Source organism: Malus sylvestris, chromosome 5 (assembly GCF_916048215.2).
Source record: "Malus sylvestris chromosome 5, drMalSylv7.2, whole genome shotgun sequence".
NCBI lineage: Eukaryota > Viridiplantae > Streptophyta > Magnoliopsida > Rosales > Rosaceae > Malus > Malus sylvestris.
The window spans coordinates 36,298,909-36,316,350 of NC_062264.1; the positions used below are offsets into that span (position 1 = coordinate 36,298,909).

Sequence of the window (17,442 nt, forward strand, 5' to 3'; positions counted from 1 at the left end):
TTTTGTATCCGACGTGTCCACCAGCCACTGGAGTATGAGAGGCCAGCTCACAGAAGGCAGTCCGACCACTATTTCACAGAGGATTAAACGGCGAACCATCCATCCCCATAGCCATGACCGTTTCCCTCCCTCCCTCTCTTTGCTGAAGTTAACTAAAACACAATCCCAAAATTCCCAAAATCTTTGATTTCTCTCACATTTATATAATGGAAAATGGAAAATTGGGGTTTCCTAATTCTAGTTTGGTTCTGTTCCACAAATTTCTCTCCCATTTCTCCTCACACCTCCTCCTCCTCCTGATTCCGGGCTTGTGTGGTGGTCCACTCAAGAGTCAAGAACCAGCGCATTCCCCTTCTCAATTCCCACCAATTCCCATTCCCTTTCCAACCCATGATTCCTTCTTTCGTTTTCTCCCCACTTTTCAAGAAAGATTTCGTCTTCCTTTGACAATTGCTTGGGAAACAAACAATCACTGCTTCAAAGGGGAAAAGATTGCAGCTTTGTTGGTTTTCATTGCCGCATTGAATTTCTGGTGGGTTCTGCATTCCCTGCAATCTTTTGTTTCAGCTGGGTTTCTTTTATTTCAGATGGGTTTCTTTTATTTTAGCTGGGTTTACATTGTATTTCTGGTTGGTCCAGCATTCTCTGCAATCTTTTATTTTGCTGGGTTTCTTTTCTTGCAGACGGGTTTCTTTTTTGTTTTTGCGTTTGCATTTGATTTCTTTGCTTAGTTTATCTGTGTAGATTTGACTAGTTCTAATTTGATTTATTTCATGCAGTATTATTTTCTGTACGTTGACTTTGGTTTTTGTGTCTCTGTCTCATACGTGCCAGCCGCATACTGTTTTTATTTGTATATGCATACAAAGGGTATGTTATTTGACTATAAATAAGTATGTTATATTGTTGCTTGTAGCAGAGGAATGTTATTTTTTAATGGTGATTGTTACAAATATATGTATATAAAACATGATAAAAAATGAGGAGTTTGGGCTCCTTTCTTCTCCTGATGATATTAGTTTAAAGGGTTTTGTAATTGGCTGGTAGAGGATGTTTTGATGAGTATAGTATACTTTTGCGTGCTAAAGACCTCCGATTATCTTCTTGTGTGAGTACAGGTTAAATCGACATTATCTTGTGCTAGAAGTAATGGATTTTTGTGATGATATGATCAGGAATTACCTTTGAGGGGTGTTGTGTCATTGTTACCCCAATTTCATGTCTTCAAATCCAGCCAATTTTTCTGACTCTTCTGAGGTAAGCGCTCCATATCAATTCTTGGTTATGCATTTTTGTTCTGTAAAGGTGTTAATCTAGCAATTTTTATGTCTTGGAATATTTTCTTGCTCTAATGCAGATGAGTTATAGCTCGTCAGAAGAAACAAAATACGGAACCAAGATCAAATCTCAGGTCAAGAGTGGTGCCAATTCATCGAATGATAAGGTTTACGACCCAAAAAACGTAGATAGAACAGGTAAATCTAATGCCAGGTCAACCAATAATCCATCAGGTGGACCTCAGCAAGTGGATCAAGTTTCCAAAGGAACAGAACTCAGTACTAAGGCTACAGCTGAGACAATCACCAACAATCGTCCATCTCCAAGCCCAATGGCACCTGCAAATTCTGAACTTCTAACCAATTCAACAGGAATGGCTACAGGAGGTATGAAAAGTAACAATTCTGTCACCAAACTTACCCAAATGAGCGGCACTAGCTCCCGCTCTGACAGCTTAGAGAGCTCCTCCAGTGCACCCCTCAGGCCTCATACTGGTGGCGACGTGCGGTGGGATGCCATTAACATGGTCTCTAAAGGTTCCCCACTTAATCTTAGCCATTTTCGGCTTCTCAAGCGCCTAGGATATGGAGATATTGGCAGTGTGTATCTTGTTGAACTCAGAGGAACAAACACATTTTTTGCCATGAAAGTCATGGACAAGGCGTCTCTTGCTAGTAGAAACAAGCTGTTGCGAGCACAGACAGAAAGAGAGATACTTGGACTTCTTGACCACCCATTCTTGCCCACTCTCTATTCTTACTTTGAAACTGATAAGTTCTATTGCTTGGTCATGGAGTACTGTAGTGGAGGTAATCTACATTCTCTTCGGCAGAAGCAACCAAACAAGCATTTTACAGAGGAAGCTTCACGGTTAGTACCTTTCCAGTTCTTCTGATTGCATAATTTTTAGTTAATTGTTGATTGCGATTAATTTTTAATATATTTGATCTATGATCCGTACTATTAAATTTCCTTACAAGCATAATCAATGAGGTTTGTCTTGGAAATACTAGTTTGACGCTTCAATTCACTGCTTGAAGTTGCACAGTTAAAGTACCTTTCTTGCATTGTAAGGGATGTAGATGTCATGAAATTACGTTTATAGATGCAAGAGTTACTTCGTTGATAGTTGGATACATAATGTAGATTATAGGTCTCTATCCTTGCCGTGTTTATGGACAGTGGCACGGGAAGAATGGTTCTTGCCAGCTGCAGAGCTGCATATGTTATATGCTGACTGATAGAATTCTTTTATTAAAGCTTGATGAAAGTTTAGACGTTTAGATTGCTGTTCTTACTTTGTATCTTTTGGCAGGTTTTATGCATCACAGATTTTGTTAGCACTTGAGTATCTGCACATGCTAGGAATTGTGTACAGGGATTTAAAACCAGAAAATGTTCTAGTAAGAGACGAGGGTCATATCATGCTCTCAGACTTTGATCTCTCACTCCGTTGTTCTGTCAATCCTACGCTAGTCAAGTCTTCATCTGCCCATGTAAGCAATGGTGGTGCTGCCGGTGGTGGTGGTGGGGGCATTGTAGACGATGACCTTGCTGTGCAGGGTTGTATGCAGCCATCCCATTTCTTTCCACGCATTTTACCTACCAAGAAAAACAGGAAATCCAAATCAGATTTTGGCCTTTCTGCTAATGGTTCCCTCCCTGAACTGATGGCAGAGCCTACAAATGTGCGTTCCATGTCATTTGTTGGAACACATGAATATCTAGCCCCAGAGATTATTCGTGGAGAGGGCCATGGTAGTGCAGTGGACTGGTGGACATTTGGTATCTTCTTATACGAGCTCTTACATGGGACAACCCCCTTCAAGGGTCATGGAAATCGTGCCACACTCTTCAACGTTGTAGGCCAGTCTTTGAAATTCCCAGAAACACCACAAGTGAGCGTTGTGGCGCGTAATCTCATACGAGGACTCTTGGTGAAAGAACCACATAAGCGAATTGCATACAAAAGGGGTGCCACAGAAATAAAGCAACACCCATTTTTCGAGGGAGTGAACTGGGCTCTGGTGAGATGTGCCATGCCTCCCCACATTCCTGAACCGGTAGACTTTTCACAATATGCCAGCAAGGAGGTGAACTCTGCAGACAAAAAGATGACAGACGTGGGAGTTGATAAGAAGAACGGTAGCAATGATTCATCTTATGTAGAGTTTGAGTACTTCTAGCACTCCTTTCGGATGATATGTTACATTCTCGGGAGGAAAACTACACTGTACAAAGAGCAAAACGTTGCAACCCAATGAGATAAATACTAATAGCATTACATGTTGAGGGTTTCACAGGGAAAACTTTTGTTGACAGAATATTATTGATTTCTTTCTAGGCAAGGGGAAATAAAAACTCATATATAGGGATGGAAATTGCATCCGAAGTTTTGCATGTCATTCTTTCATGTGTGTATATACGTAGATTTGTGTGTTAAGGATTTGTCGATATGGACTACATTGTATGATTTGTATTTGGTCTGGTGTAACATACTCTCAAATGATTCAGTAGGACTAATATTTGTTCCATTGATTCTGAATTTCGTGTTTGATTACACAACTCCTCCTGGATATTGTGTCTCTAACCCTTGACTTGTTTAGGCATCTCCTTCTTGCACTTGGTAAAGATGCCTACTCAAGCAGGCCTTTGGGACTGCAAAAAAAGGGCATATGCCGAAAACCAAAGTGAATATTCAAAAGACTGAATACAAGGAATGTTTGAGAAAAGGGGTTGGGATGAAAACTATAAGGCGGCTGTTTGGTCCTGTTCAAGCCTTCAAGTGTGATTAATAAATACCAAACTCTTATAACTAAAACGCTAACCATGAAGTTGAAGTTCAATAAAAAAACTAATTGGCGAAATTTCTAGCATTCGTCCCTTCACATGAGGTTTCAAACTCGATTTTTCCTCTCCTATATCACATGAATGAAAAAAACATGTACAACTCCAATACAACCTAAGAAATTGGGGTCTCATCCTAAAAACACTTTACATTGATAAGGTACCAAAAAAAAAAAAAAAAAAAAAACTAATGAAAAAAATTTGACTTTTTAATGTAAAAATATGATTTTTTGTTAAAATGAACAGTACCAAGAGTTTTTTGTTAAAGTTTCAAAAAAAAAAAAAAAAACTAAAACAAACGTTCGATCATCGTGGATACAAAAATAAATGTTGAAGAGATCAACTATGTATGATTGCTTGTGGCACAACTCAAATGTAAACAAATATCAACTAGCTATTTCTCTTCTAAATATTAAGAAACGTCTCGGGTTCAAATATTCACATTACGTTATACAAAAACAATGCAAACCATGAATTTGGGTGGATTTTGATGAAATGATAAAAATAGTTGGACAAGAAATCCAAATATTCGAAAAGGAATGCACGTGTAATAAATGGGAAATTAGTTTGAGTCAAACAGGGAAGAAAGATGGCAGAGTTTCTCCTCGTAAATACAATCCAACCGAGCAATTATCAACACGGCGCGGACTTGCACTTTCAATCTGATCGAGAAATACAACGTTTTTGTCATCACTCAACTCTCATTTCTCAATTCCCAATTCGTCCACCGACCTTTCAATTTCCATAACTAACAACAAATTTACACACTTTTCAGTTTTGACTGCTTCTGATTTCTCTCTCGCCAAAGACCAAAGCTTGCGAGGCAAAAAGCACGAAACTTTCACCTCTTTTGGTGTCGGGGGAGAAATGGAGGCCTTCGATAAGATCAAGGTGACCAACCCAATCGTCGAAATGGACGGTATGAGATTCTCTGATTTCTACTTTCCGCCATTGTTTTGCTGTGAACTCTTGTTTAAGCTGCTCAAAAACGGCATGTTTCTCTGCTTTTTTGAATGCTTGAATTAATCTGGAAAATATGGATTTGATTGGCATAATACAATTATCAAAGTAAAGTTGTGTTTTTGGATTGATCCCATTGATCAGAGCATGCCCTTCAATCCATGTTTTAAGGACAACCCAGTAATTATGTTCCATAAAAGTAGATGATCATCATAGAATTACAGGATTTGATCAATTTTTGAGGGCTTTCTTGCCTTACCCACCATTACTATGATGTTTCTGAGCTGAGATTTTTTCAAATAGACTTAAATGATCAATGTTCTATTTTGTTGATTTAAGCCGAATTGCGTGCAAACTACCTTATTAAAATCATAGGACATAGATGCAATGCTACATCTGAATTGAGACGTATAAGTATTTTCCGGAGGCTCGGAGCTGTACGAGAAAGATTTATTCAGCATCTTGTTAGCTGTGTTTAGTTATGATGTCTAATTTCCGTGATGCAGGAGATGAAATGACTCGGGTGTTCTGGAAATGGATTAAAGACAAGGTAATTTTGTTATCATGGCGTTCCCGTTGATTTCATGTTCTTGATGAATCTGTAACTTGTTTTTCGAGTTCCACAGCTTATCTTTCCCTTTCTGGAGTTGGATATCAAGTACTTTGATCTCGGGATCCTTAATCGTGATGCCACCAGTGATAGAGTCACAATTGAAAGTGCAGAAGCTACTCTTAAGTATGTCCAATTATTCTTCCTTTACTGCTCTTTTGCTATACTGGAGTACCCTTGAAGAACATTACTACTTTTATCTTCATTTTATCTTTATTACTATTTTTAAATATTACTGGAACGAGTTTGACATGTTTAAATGGGCTCACACAATCTAGTTTTTGTCATAATTTGAACGGAATGACGATTCAAATGGTTCGTACTAGGCATTATTTGCCGTATTCTATTGGTACCATTATCATATTTGTTATACCAATTTCTTTTTCATGAAGACAACTTTATCACATATTGATGCTTCTTTACTTTCTTTTTGTAATTTACCGTTTCTGTTCTTGTCATTGTAGGTACAATGTTGCAATAAAGTGTGCAACCATAACTCCTGGTATATTGATGGACTACTTGGCTTTTTTGATGGACATAATTTGGCTAATGTACTATTGCGATGGTCTGAATCATTTATTTGGATATAATAGATGAAACTCGTGTGAAGGAGTTCAACTTGAAACAGATGTGGAGGAGTCCAAACGGGACAATACGGAACATTTTAAATGGTCAGTTGAATAATCCCTCGATATTTAGTATTTACCATTGTATATTCTGTGTTTGATCGATTGTAAGCAGCCAATGCATTTCCGTGTTCTGCAGGTACTGTTTTTAGAGAACCTATTATCTGCAGAAATGTTCCCCGTCTTGTTCCAGGTTGGCTATTATTATGTCATCTAAATTTGTCCTCGTATCAACATCAAAAGAGCTATAAGTTAGTGTTCATTTCAGGTTGGACAATGCCAATATGTATCGGGAGACATGCTTTTGGTGATCAGTACCGAGCAACTGATGCAATCATAGAAGGACCTGGAAAACTTAAAATGGTTTTTGGTAAATTGCTTGTAGAGAAGTTGAAATCTAGTGCGCTTGTGTAAATTGCTTATCTGCACACACACATCATAAAGGTACATTTTTACCTTATCTATTGCTTTGCAGTACCTGATGGGTCCAATGAGAAGACAGAGTGGGAGGTTTACAAATTTACTGGCGCAGGAGGCATAGCTTTGTCCATGTATAACACAGATGAGGTTCAAATTTCGTTTGAGCAAAATATTAAAAATTCTGGTAACATTGTTACCAATGTAAATGAGCTGCTAACAGCTATTTTTATTATGTTTAAATGTGAGAGCAGTCCATCCGAGCTTTTGCTGAGGCTTCCATGAACACTGCCTACCAGAAAAAGTGGCCACTTTATCTTAGCACTAAAAATACTATTCTGAAGAAATATGATGGAAGGTTTGCTGTTATTCTTTTGCCTTTCATCTTTGTCCGTTTAATCTTTTCTTTTCTTTTCTAAGTATTCGTTATTGGGGAAAAAATTAAACCATTAAATTCCCTCATAAACCTTAGAGCGTGAGTGTATCTGTGCGTGCTCATGCAAAAGAGTGAGAGACAGAGAAAGGTATGGGACGCTCTGTGCTCATAATTACCCATGTTACATTATCGGTTGGTATGTCTAGATGTAACGTTTCACTATTGGATATTTATTGCCATTTTCTTACTCTTGAATTTGATGAAGATTCAAGGACATCTTCCAGGAAGTTTATGAAGCTCATTGGAGATCAAGATATGAGGCTGCAGGGATTTGGTGAGATACCTTGTCAAGCACACAGATTAGTTTGCGTAGCTTCGGTGATTTTCAACTAATTAATACTCTGATTTGAAGGTATGAACACCGTCTTATTGACGATATGGTTGCCTATGCTCTCAAAAGTGAGGGAGGTTATGTTTGGGCATGCAAAAACTATGATGGGGATGTGCAAAGTGACTTCTTGGCCCAAGGTCTGTATTTACTTTTGTTAAAGCCTGTGAGTTAGTATTCAACTATTTGTCCATTTTAACGTTTGGTGCTGCTTTTGTTGGAAGCAAATGGAAATGTACTATTTCGTTGATGGTTCCGGCAAATGTGTTTGCTAATGTTTTGTTACCTTTCAATAAACTTCGATACAGGTTTTGGATCTCTGGGGCTGATGACATCTATACTGGTATTCGTTTCTGTCTTGTATTTCCGTTCTGCTTGTGGGGGTACGTTTATGACTTTGGATGTATGAAAACTTGGATTTGGTTCCAGGTGTGCCCAGATGGAAAGACCATTGAAGCTGAAGCAGCCCATGGTACAGTAACCCGCCATTACCGGGTCCACCAGAAGGGAGGCGAAACAAGCACAAACAGCATAGCTTCGATCTTTGCATGGTCACGAGGTCTTGCACACAGGTATTAGCCAGCATGGTCCGGTGGTTGAAAGTATTTGGATTTTGTGTCTGTTCAGAAATTGTTTGAAATATGAGATAAAGAGTTTGAATAAACCTGTGTTATCGTATCAGGGCAAAGTTAGATGGCAATGCCAGACTCTTGGATTTTACAGAGAAACTTGAAGCATCTTGCGTAGGAACTGTCGAATCTGGGAAGATGACCAAGGATCTTGCACTCCTCATCCATGGGCCTAAGTAAGTGCTGTCAAGAGTCGTATTTTGTTGGTTACTTTCAACTGCGTTTTCTGCTCCTGTATGATAAAAAGTTTCATGTTTTGTGCAGGGTCACTAGGTCTCAGTATCTGAATACCGAAGAATTTATAGACGCCGTGGCTGATGAGTTGAGAGTTAGATTGTCTAGCAGAGCAAAGTTGTAATCTCGGCATTAGCTTCAAAATAAATAGGTGGAGCATACTCGTTGGTAAAGCTTTGAAATCTCTCTTTACAAATCAACACTTGCGCAAATAAGTTTTTCTCCGATGTGGGTGGGACTCTTGATAAATTTTATAGTTGTATTGGGAAATCAATTTTCCTTGAGAATTTGTACGGTTTGCAGTTACAATGATCATGTCACAGTTGATTGAAGAAGATTGCTCCTTCCTCCGATTTTTACCTCTTCTCTCTAAAAAAGGGGCTGTAGGGTGAGGAGTTCGGCCAAGCAGCACGCCGAGGCTAGGTATTTTTCGTCTGCGAAAGCCCATGGGAATTCCAGTTGCTTCTAAATGTGTGATTGTTTGTTTGCGACCCACTCATTGTGGGTGGAGTGTCCTCCTAAACCAAGTAACTTGAGACGTGCTTAAAGTGACCTCACAACACCGTATAGTAGTGAATAGATTTCAATCACCATGATTCACTTAACCTAAGCTCCATTATTCATCAATCGCTTTAATGCCTGCTTAGTTATAAGCCTACGCTACTAGGCTCGGCAATACCTAAATTTAGTGTGCTTCCTTGTAAATTATATATATACTAAAAGAGAAAAACGCCTGAATCACTATTCATAGTACAGTGGATTTCTGATTTTGCCCTCGCTTATTTGTCTATTATTACAACCTTGCCCCTATTGCTTTGCTGTCAAATGCTTAACAGTTTCGCGACGCGTGGAAATTCCGGAGACTTCTTTGTTATTTTTCCCTCACCATTTGGCTGTTTCCTCCCCCACCGCATAATTCTTCTTCTACTGCCAATCCATAAACCACAACACGAATCCGACCGCCTCTTCTTTCCCCTTCACTTTCACGGTTCCACCCCAACATCATCGGTAAGCTTTGAAACGTTTTTATGGGTGTGAATTTCTGAATGCATGTCTAACTTTGATTGGAATTTGGTTGTTTCCTCAATTTCCATCAACCCTTCTCACAACTTCATCTAAAATGTTCTGCATGTAAGATCTGTGTTCGTGTAGGTCATTTCAAAGGGATTTCAAGCTGGGTTGCAAAGATTTGATTCAAGTTTGTGGATTTGGGTAAGAAATTAAGAACCCCTAATCTTTTCTTAAGGTTTTAAATGCCACATGCATCACAATAATCCATTCAAAATCACAATTTTCCTCCGTGCTTCCTCCGTTATTTCTTCACCATCAACCTTACGACAACTTCCTTGCCGATTCGAGCTGCTCGACCATGACATGAACGCCGCCTCCACACGTTTGACTCGCTGTACGTCCTTGGCTTGCCGCTCTCCTTATCTCCCGGTGATTCATTCTCCTCATTGGATACTATTTGGGTGAGTTCTTGGTTGATACTTGCCCCCATGATTTTTCAATTTGGTTTTTTTGGGTGTCTTTAGTCGTTGTGTTGATAAATTTTTTCTGCGTTTTTTTGCTTTTCGTTTGTGGTTTTTTTAAATTTTTTTAGGGGTTTGATGAATGAATTTGTGTGGGAGTTTTTGAAGTTTTATTAATTGTGTTGTATTTGGGCCCCTGGGTAAGCTTAGAAACCTTTGTAGATGTCGCATGCACGTAGATTTTTCTTCAAACATATGAAGAATTGTTAGTCTGATGTACAATTTCCTCTCCCACCCTTGGAAAATCAACATGCACAGACATTTTAGAATTCTTCATTTAAATTTTCAGGGTTTTGGACAATTTTTCTTTTAAAGTTATGGGTTCTTTAGATATGTTTTTTTTGTTATTTGAATTATTCATTTAATTTTTGAGATCTTTTAGCAAATCTCCAAATTGACTCATAATGATTAGGCTTGAAACAGATGCTGTAAATCAGTTTTGGTGGAGGAGTTGTTCCGCAGCCTCAAGAAGAACAGAGGAATGTTTTTGAAATAAGGTCTGATCGAAACTTTTGTATAAAATTTCACAATTTTTGGGTTTTAAGCCATTCAAATTGGTTTGTTAAGTAGGTTACCTATTGAGTTTTAAGCCATTCAAATTCACATCTGCCTACATTAATATATTAAGTAGGTTACTTATTGATTTTTTTTTGGGATTTTCTGTTTTTCATGGTTTCCTAATCCTTTGTCCGACTTGAATGTGTAGCTAAGCATACCAGCAAATCAAAAGGTTTTTTGAGACGGAGGGGTGCTATGGCTATTCCAATAGTTTCGGTACTGCTGGCATGGGTATTAATCATTGTGTTTGCCTGCTAGCGGCATAAGAAAAAGAGTAAAACAAAAGGTATGAGAAGTAGTCATCCCCTCTGAATTGTTTAACGGTTTGATCTAAATAAAAGCAATGCAATTTCATCTTAATGAATGTCTACAATTGGTTCATGTGATAGCACAGACTATGCGGAGATAGATGAACTTGAGGAAGCGAGGAGACACCCCGAGTTGCAATATTTCGGTCTGAGCACCATAATAGCAGCCACGGATAACTTCTCACCCATTAACAAACTCGGCCAAGGGGGTTTTGGCATTGTTTATTAGGTGAATCCCAATTCAGAAGTCCTACACATTTTACAATTGAATGATTTCTTCTAAGCATTATACAGTAATTTTGTTCTGTTTCTTCAAGTCTACTGTTTTTTTTTTAATTTTTAATTTTTATTTTAAAGCATGAAAGCCTAATAGTAATACTGATTCATTACTTCAGGGCCACTTGCCAAATGGTTAGATTATTGCTGTAAAATATGTAGATTGCACTTGAACAAGGTTTGTTTCTTGAATCACATTCATTAGTTAGATTATTAATGTGCTTCGATAGGGGTTTTCAATATGATTTTGTAATTTCCCTTGAGAACTGTTTACACGTTTCCATATGGGTTTTTTGAACTACAGAAAATTTTGTCATTCCTAAGATTTAATTGCTGTTATTGTATAGTTTAATTATTTTCCCCTAATATGATTGAATGGTAATTAGTTGTATGAATTTGGCTTTGACCGTTCTTTCTCCTCCTTGGGTTCTATTTCCGTCTCTGACCCCGTTGAGCTTCAGTTGAGCTCGAGTAAGCAGTCCTAACGCCTAGCCTTCTTTTAGGTCACTCAAGGATAATTGGGATCAAATATTCGCATTTTCATTGTTTGAAGTAGGAAGCACCACTTTTTCCTCTAATTTTGTTTCTTCTGAAACTTAACGGTTCTGATTTGAATCATCTTGCAGAAGATTGAGAAACAGAAGGTTGGAGGACTAGATGATCAAGCACTGACTTATTTTTAAAGAAAAGGTAAACCACGAAAATCCCAAAGTGATATCCCATGACCTACAACTATTTTTGTATTTGATTAATTTAATTCTTAATATTTTCCGCGTTGATTTATGTTGAACTATGTCTGAAGGGTGGCCTTTGTTCAGATTGAAATACAAAATTAAATCACATTTGATCAGTTAAATCACATCTATATTAATGTGCAAATTTGCAGGACATTGACTATAATATTCACTTAGTCAGTTCTTTGTATTATCCTTTCTTCAACTGGGGTTGAGAACAATATTTAATATGTAGGTTGAATTGATTGAATATTTGGTTTTGTTGGTTGAAAAGTTTAATATCGTTTATTTGTATGCTCCGATCTTTGGTTGACGCTGTTATGTGGAAAAGACCCCATATAAAAGATTAGAGATGTAACTGGTACTTTGTCTATATTCCTGTAATTTGATTGTATATTGTTTTATTTATTTTTGTAGGTTAGAGTTTTTATTTTTTATGGGTTTATTGAATGCGTAATTCTCTAAGCATTTGACAAAGTAAGATTTGGGAGAGTGAGAATTTGTAATTACCTTGAGATGAATTCTTTTCATTGCATCTACAAAATATTTAACATCATCTACTAACAACGCTTGGCTTTCTAGCAAACAAATAACAGAAGGACCTCCACACATTCCTGAGCATCGCTTTTATTTAGTGGATTACAGTGAATTGTTATCCCATGTAGATAAAGTTGAAATTCTCATAGGTAATTAAACACATTTATAAACATACATCTATATGCCATTTTTGTTTGCCAACATTTTTTCATCCTATAATCTTATGATATTGGATTGCCAAATTGCAAGATGTTGTGGGACACATCACAGCAGTGCAACCAGACAGTTTTGAATCCCGCAGCATCGCGCGGGCTTCACTGCTTGTAATTACCCGATGTGGGACTCAAAAGTTGTTTTTCATCTAGTTTCAATTGTGTGTATTGTTTCTGTACTATAAAGTGTCATGTTTGGTCTCAGAATCTTTTCGTTAATTGGAAGCTAAAATTTGCACCCCTACTCACTCGTGGTATATAAAACAAAAGGCAAATAAAGATTCCTCAACTTCTTTTCATCGAAAAAACCATGTCAGGATTCCTCAACTTCTTTCAGGTCATGATTTTTCAGTCACAGTAGCCACTCTCTCCACTGTTTCGGCACTTAATGTATCCCATGACTTGCGTATAGTTTATGCAGAAACTGACCTGCAAACAAGTATACCTCAAAGCTCAGATTTTTTTCGATTATTCTTTCTTGACAACAACAATAACAAAGCCTTCTCCCACTAAGTGGGGGATTATTCTTTCTTGACGTTTTAAAAAATAGATAAAGAGACCAGAAACAGTGAGTTAGGCATTGCAATGGACATAAAACAAAAGGCAAATCCCGATAAGGATCACAGAAAATATCTATGATTCATTATATAGTGAGTATATGCTGAGAGAACAGGACGGAAATAACTTCAAGCCCATAAAGAGGTTTACTGAACTTTGTTAAAATGGTTCTGGCGGTAGAGCACTTACCACCACACTCATGACTAGTGTTCAACTCTCGCGTTCCCCTTCTAAATATTTAAAATGAAAAAGGGGAAAGCAGAATTGTAGTCATGCAATCAAGTTCTTTTGATGGATAAGATGAAGGCAGAAGACAAGCTAGCATATATAATGACAGGAAAGATTCTCTTGTGTTGTTACCGAAGACATTATAGAAACAAATATGCAATATTTATGTATAAAGGTCGTACCCAGTGCACAAGACTCCCGCTTTACGCTACTTTGCAACTCTCAAACGATGTAGTTTGATCATACGCAAATATGTATTATACCTATACACAAGGTTGACCTCCAGCTGACTGACCAACAAAGCTTTCTTCTCCTCTAGCTGACTTCGAGTGCACAGGGCTCCTACCAATGGGGCCTGGGATGCCTAGATGTATGCATATCCCTATTTCCACGACTTAAGTCACTTCGAGCACCGCATATCACCCATCATAATGAAACAACAAAGCTGTTCAGTATGCAATATCAAAAGTTGGAAGGGTGACACGAATAATAGAAACAAATATGACAGTTAAAGTACAAGTATCTTATATGCTGTAAATTAATCATATGCAAGGCTATAGTGTTACCTAGGCATAATCGACTTCCAGGTCGCCTACAAACAAAGTTTTCTTCTTGGTTGCCGCTGTGGGATCTGCGGAGGGCTAAATGTATACATATCCTTGTTGCCGTGACAGCCAAGTCATTTTGGGCAAGCCATATCGTTTTTCCAGGACACCACTCCAGCTGCAGAATAATTGCCATCCATCAAAATAGAACAACAAAAATCTGTGCATTATGCATATCAATACAAATTATCCACATTATTTAATAGAAAACTTACCATGCTATGTCGTTGGGGCTTCATTGATTCACAGATCATGGGTCTATCCAGGCACAGATAATCAACAAAAGTTCCTACTTCCAATACTGCACTTTCGTGGCTTTTAGGATTCCACGTTGTAGAATTCAGAGTATACGGGCATTTGGCAGCATTCCCTTAGAGGACATCTCATTAGCGAGTGTTACAGCCCTATCCACATCTCCCCTCCTACAACAGCCAGCCAGAAGAGCTGTGTATGTCACTGTATCAGGCTCTAGTCCTCTGTTCATCATTTCATCAAAAAGTGCAATAGCATCCTGAAAGTTGTCTGTTTTACACTGCCTGTCTATCAAAACAGTATAACTAATTACATCGGGTCTTATTTCCATTTCCTTCATCTCAGTCCAAACAGTACATGCATCAAAAGTTTCATCCTTATCTCCACTTGCATCTCGAGAGGAATTAACCCTTCTTACATTTTGTTTGGGAAAACCTTCGAGCAAAACTGTGTAAGTGATGACATCAGGTTGAATCCCTCTCATTTTCATATCATGGAAGAGATCATGGGCTTCTTGCAAACAATTCACCTTGCAGTAGCTATTCATCATCATTGTGTAGGTAATGACATCAGGAGTTAACCCTCTCTCAACCAAAGAATTAAAAACCCAACGGGCCTTTTTCACCTCTCCAGCCTGGCAGAGAGAAGCTATGACTTTGTTGTACATAATTCTTTTAGGATCCACATTTAACGCCAACATTGCCTCAAGCAACAAAATAGCTCTGTCATTATCACCTTCTATACAAAGTTTACTGAGTACTTTAAAGCAAGCGCCTTGTTTAACTAAAGTTCCTTGCTTTGCTAATCTAATAAGAAGTTCATAGGCCTCTTTTGTACGGTTGGCTTCACAGTACCCGTTGACCATGGCAGAATAGGTATCCGCATTCTTATATTCCAAACTGTATAGAAACGCTTCAGCTTCCTTGACTTTTCCTCCTACACATAAATTTTCAATTATCATGTTGTGTGTAACAGAGTCTGGTTTAAAACCATGTGCCCCCATATAATCCAAAAGGTCAAGTACATTGTACGTAGTGATGTCTGGCTTCAGACCCTTTTCCTTCATTTCCTTCAAAAAACTTACAGCCTCGACAACATGCCCTTGGAGAAAGTAGCCTTTGATCAATGTCGTGTAATGCATAATATCTAAAACCATATGCTTACACTTCATCTCTTCAAGCAATTCTAAGGCTTGTTCCATTTTCCCCAGCTTGCAAAAGGCATCTACCGCGATATTGTAGGAAACCTCATCAAGATAGATTCCCAAGCTCTTATATTCTCTAAACTGATCCACCGCTTCAGAAGGCATGCCCATGTTACACATGCATTGAAGAATCAAACTAACAATCACACAATTTGTTTTTATACCCTTTGACTCCATGTCATTATGAAGAGCCAAAGCTTTCAACAACTTGGAACTCTTGCAGTAGCCACAGATCATCACACTGTAGGTATATGAATCAGGGACCAGCCCTCGCTTTTCCATGTCAAGAAGGATGCTTTCAGCTTCATCAAACTTCATCTCGTTGCAGAACCCACGAATGACAGCGTTATAAGCATACACATCGATAAGAACATTTTCCCCATGGCATGCTTGGAGCACTTGGTACCCTAAATCCGGCCTGTGATTGGTGCAAAGCCCTTCAATATACGCTGTGTAAGCAAAGGCGCTAAGGGTTACCCCGGCTTCCTGCATCTCCTGAAACACTTCCACAGCCTCTTCCAAGCTACCTTTCTTGCAGAGTCCCTTGATGACAATTGCGTAAGTGTAATCATTAGGGTTCATACCAATCCGCTTCAACTGCTTGTATATAGCCACAGCCATATCCACTTTACTATGCTCAACCAAGCGGTTCATTAGAAAATTACTCGTAAAGATATGGGGCACAAACCCACGCCTTTTTGTCTGGAATAAAACATCAATAGCCTCATCGAACATGTTCAAACTGACAAAAGACTTGAGCAATGCATCATAGGCTCGGATCATCGATGGGGAAACCTCAATTCCCTCCTCAATCGCTTCCATCAAATACGAAATCTCGAATTCAAGGTCTTCACAGCAATTAATAAGGTTCACAAAGAGAGAATCCAACTTCCTATCCAGACCCCAACAGCACAAAATTCTAATAAGCGCGGAATACGTGTAGACATTGTGTCGAAAGCCATCTCCCTTCACCCGGTGAAAGAACGAAATCGCCAAATTGGGTTCGTTTCTTAGACAGTTGAGCTTGCTAACAACCCCAGAAGTATCTAATTCGGAGAAGAAATGGGTTCTATTGGCGCCATTGGTGGCGACGTTTGTGGTACAAACAGTGACAGAATTATCATCAGATGATTCATCAGAGTGGGAGGAACTGGAGTTCCAGAGGGCAAGTGCCGCCTGGGAAGATGCCCACTTGAAAGCACCGCCGCCACTGCCGCCATGGGCGAAGATCAAACGGTTGTGATTGTTTTGGGTGGGGTGAATGCATTTTCTGGGAAAACCCAGTCTAATGGACGAAAGCCACATATACATGGAGGATTTTCAGACTCATTGCAGCAACGACGCCTTCATGGATTTCCAATTGCAGAAGAACCAAAAGGGGAAGAGAGAGAGAGAGAGAGAGAGAGAACTTACTTGGGATTCACCGTTGAAGCTTCTCCAAGTTTTGTTTTTGCTCATGGAGGCTGAGTCACCGATTCACCAATAAAAAATGGAGACTGAGTCACTGACTCGGAGGTTTGGACGATTTCTAATTTTCAAGTGAGCAGATTAAACCTGGTTTGGTACTGAGAAGATTCTGAAAAAAAACAAGCTGGTATCAAAAAAAGCTGACAGCTTTTTTATGTTTAGCAAACATTCAGCTTCAACTTTTTTTCACAGTTTTAGGTGAAAAAAAGCTAAAACCAGGAAGCTGCAAAACCCAGCTTTGAAAAATCGGTTTTTTTTCACATCTGTTTTACATAAAAGTTTATTACACTTTTTTTCAAAAGCACTTTTACAAAAAAAGTTTACTAAACACTCTACTGCTTTATTTCACTTATTCTCACAACACAGCAAAAACAGTTTTTTTTCAAAGCACATCAATACCAAACCAGTCCTAAAGGTTGTTATGCTAAAACCTAAAACCCTACGCCAACGGACCAAGTTACCAACTTCCAGTTCCGCTTCCGGTTAAACCCCGCCCCCATAATCCGGGTCGGTTCAAAGGGGCCCGTTAACCTGCTTTTTCCAATTCGGATTTTTACAAATTTGGTTTTGTGGAACCTTGTTTCTGAGAGCAATTCCTATGACCTG

The 17,442-nt window shown here is 38.6% G+C and overlaps 3 protein-coding genes and 1 long non-coding RNA gene across 18 annotated transcripts; 3 read left to right on the forward strand and 1 right to left on the reverse strand.

Annotated features, from left to right (window-relative positions):
* The first annotated feature begins 94 nt into the window (after positions 1 to 94).
* LOC126622214 (serine/threonine-protein kinase RHS3) lies at positions 95 to 3,823 on the forward strand. Of its 2 annotated transcripts, none has more exons than XM_050290892.1 (4): positions 95 to 532; positions 1,119 to 1,257; positions 1,358 to 2,148; positions 2,594 to 3,823. In XM_050290892.1, the coding sequence occupies exons 2-4, from the start codon at positions 1,219 to 1,221 to the stop codon at positions 3,462 to 3,464; spliced, it is 1,701 nt and encodes a 566-aa protein (XP_050146849.1). In that variant the 5' UTR covers positions 95 to 532; positions 1,119 to 1,218; the 3' UTR covers positions 3,465 to 3,823. The 2 variants fall into 2 exon arrangements, with proteins under 2 accessions (XP_050146849.1, XP_050146850.1); XM_050290893.1 differs by having other exon boundaries at positions 1,176 to 1,257.
* An 828-nt stretch (positions 3,824 to 4,651) lies between these two features.
* On the forward strand, positions 4,652 to 8,700 carry LOC126622218 (isocitrate dehydrogenase [NADP]-like). The gene is made up of 16 exons (XM_050290896.1): positions 4,652 to 4,805; positions 4,901 to 5,044; positions 5,592 to 5,635; positions 5,712 to 5,821; positions 6,160 to 6,197; positions 6,289 to 6,366; positions 6,461 to 6,514; positions 6,590 to 6,691; positions 6,797 to 6,888; positions 6,993 to 7,096; positions 7,380 to 7,448; positions 7,527 to 7,642; positions 7,811 to 7,845; positions 7,932 to 8,074; positions 8,185 to 8,307; positions 8,396 to 8,700. Exons 1-16 carry the CDS (start codon positions 4,715 to 4,717, stop codon positions 8,487 to 8,489), a joined length of 1,437 nt encoding a protein of 478 aa, XP_050146853.1. The 5' UTR covers positions 4,652 to 4,714; the 3' UTR covers positions 8,490 to 8,700.
* A 524-nt stretch (positions 8,701 to 9,224) lies between these two features.
* Positions 9,225 to 12,763, forward strand: LOC126622225 (uncharacterized). 11 transcript variants are annotated; one of them, XR_007623371.1, is made up of 10 exons: positions 9,225 to 9,373; positions 9,502 to 9,837; positions 10,321 to 10,394; positions 10,604 to 10,741; positions 10,850 to 10,992; positions 11,159 to 11,217; positions 11,666 to 11,729; positions 12,191 to 12,250; positions 12,356 to 12,459; positions 12,560 to 12,763. It is a non-coding gene; the product is annotated as an uncharacterized LOC126622225 (long non-coding RNA). The 11 variants fall into 11 exon arrangements; XR_007623368.1 differs by having other exon boundaries at positions 11,666 to 12,250; XR_007623369.1 differs by lacking the exon at positions 12,191 to 12,250.
* LOC126622212 (pentatricopeptide repeat-containing protein At2g26790, mitochondrial-like) lies at positions 12,717 to 17,168 on the reverse strand. 4 transcript variants are annotated; one of them, XM_050290886.1, is made up of 5 exons: positions 14,940 to 17,168; positions 14,129 to 14,900; positions 13,875 to 14,031; positions 13,572 to 13,711; positions 12,717 to 12,951 (listed from the first exon to the last, which is right to left on the reverse strand). In XM_050290886.1, exons 1-2 carry the CDS (start codon positions 16,678 to 16,680, stop codon positions 14,254 to 14,256), a joined length of 2,388 nt encoding a protein of 795 aa, XP_050146843.1. In that variant the 5' UTR covers positions 16,681 to 17,168; the 3' UTR covers positions 12,717 to 12,951; positions 13,572 to 13,711; positions 13,875 to 14,031; positions 14,129 to 14,253. The 4 variants fall into 4 exon arrangements, with proteins under 4 accessions (XP_050146843.1, XP_050146840.1, XP_050146841.1 ...); XM_050290883.1 differs by having other exon boundaries at positions 14,129 to 17,167; XM_050290884.1 differs by having other exon boundaries at positions 13,572 to 13,753; positions 14,129 to 17,167.
* Between the last annotated feature and the right edge of the window lie 274 nt (positions 17,169 to 17,442).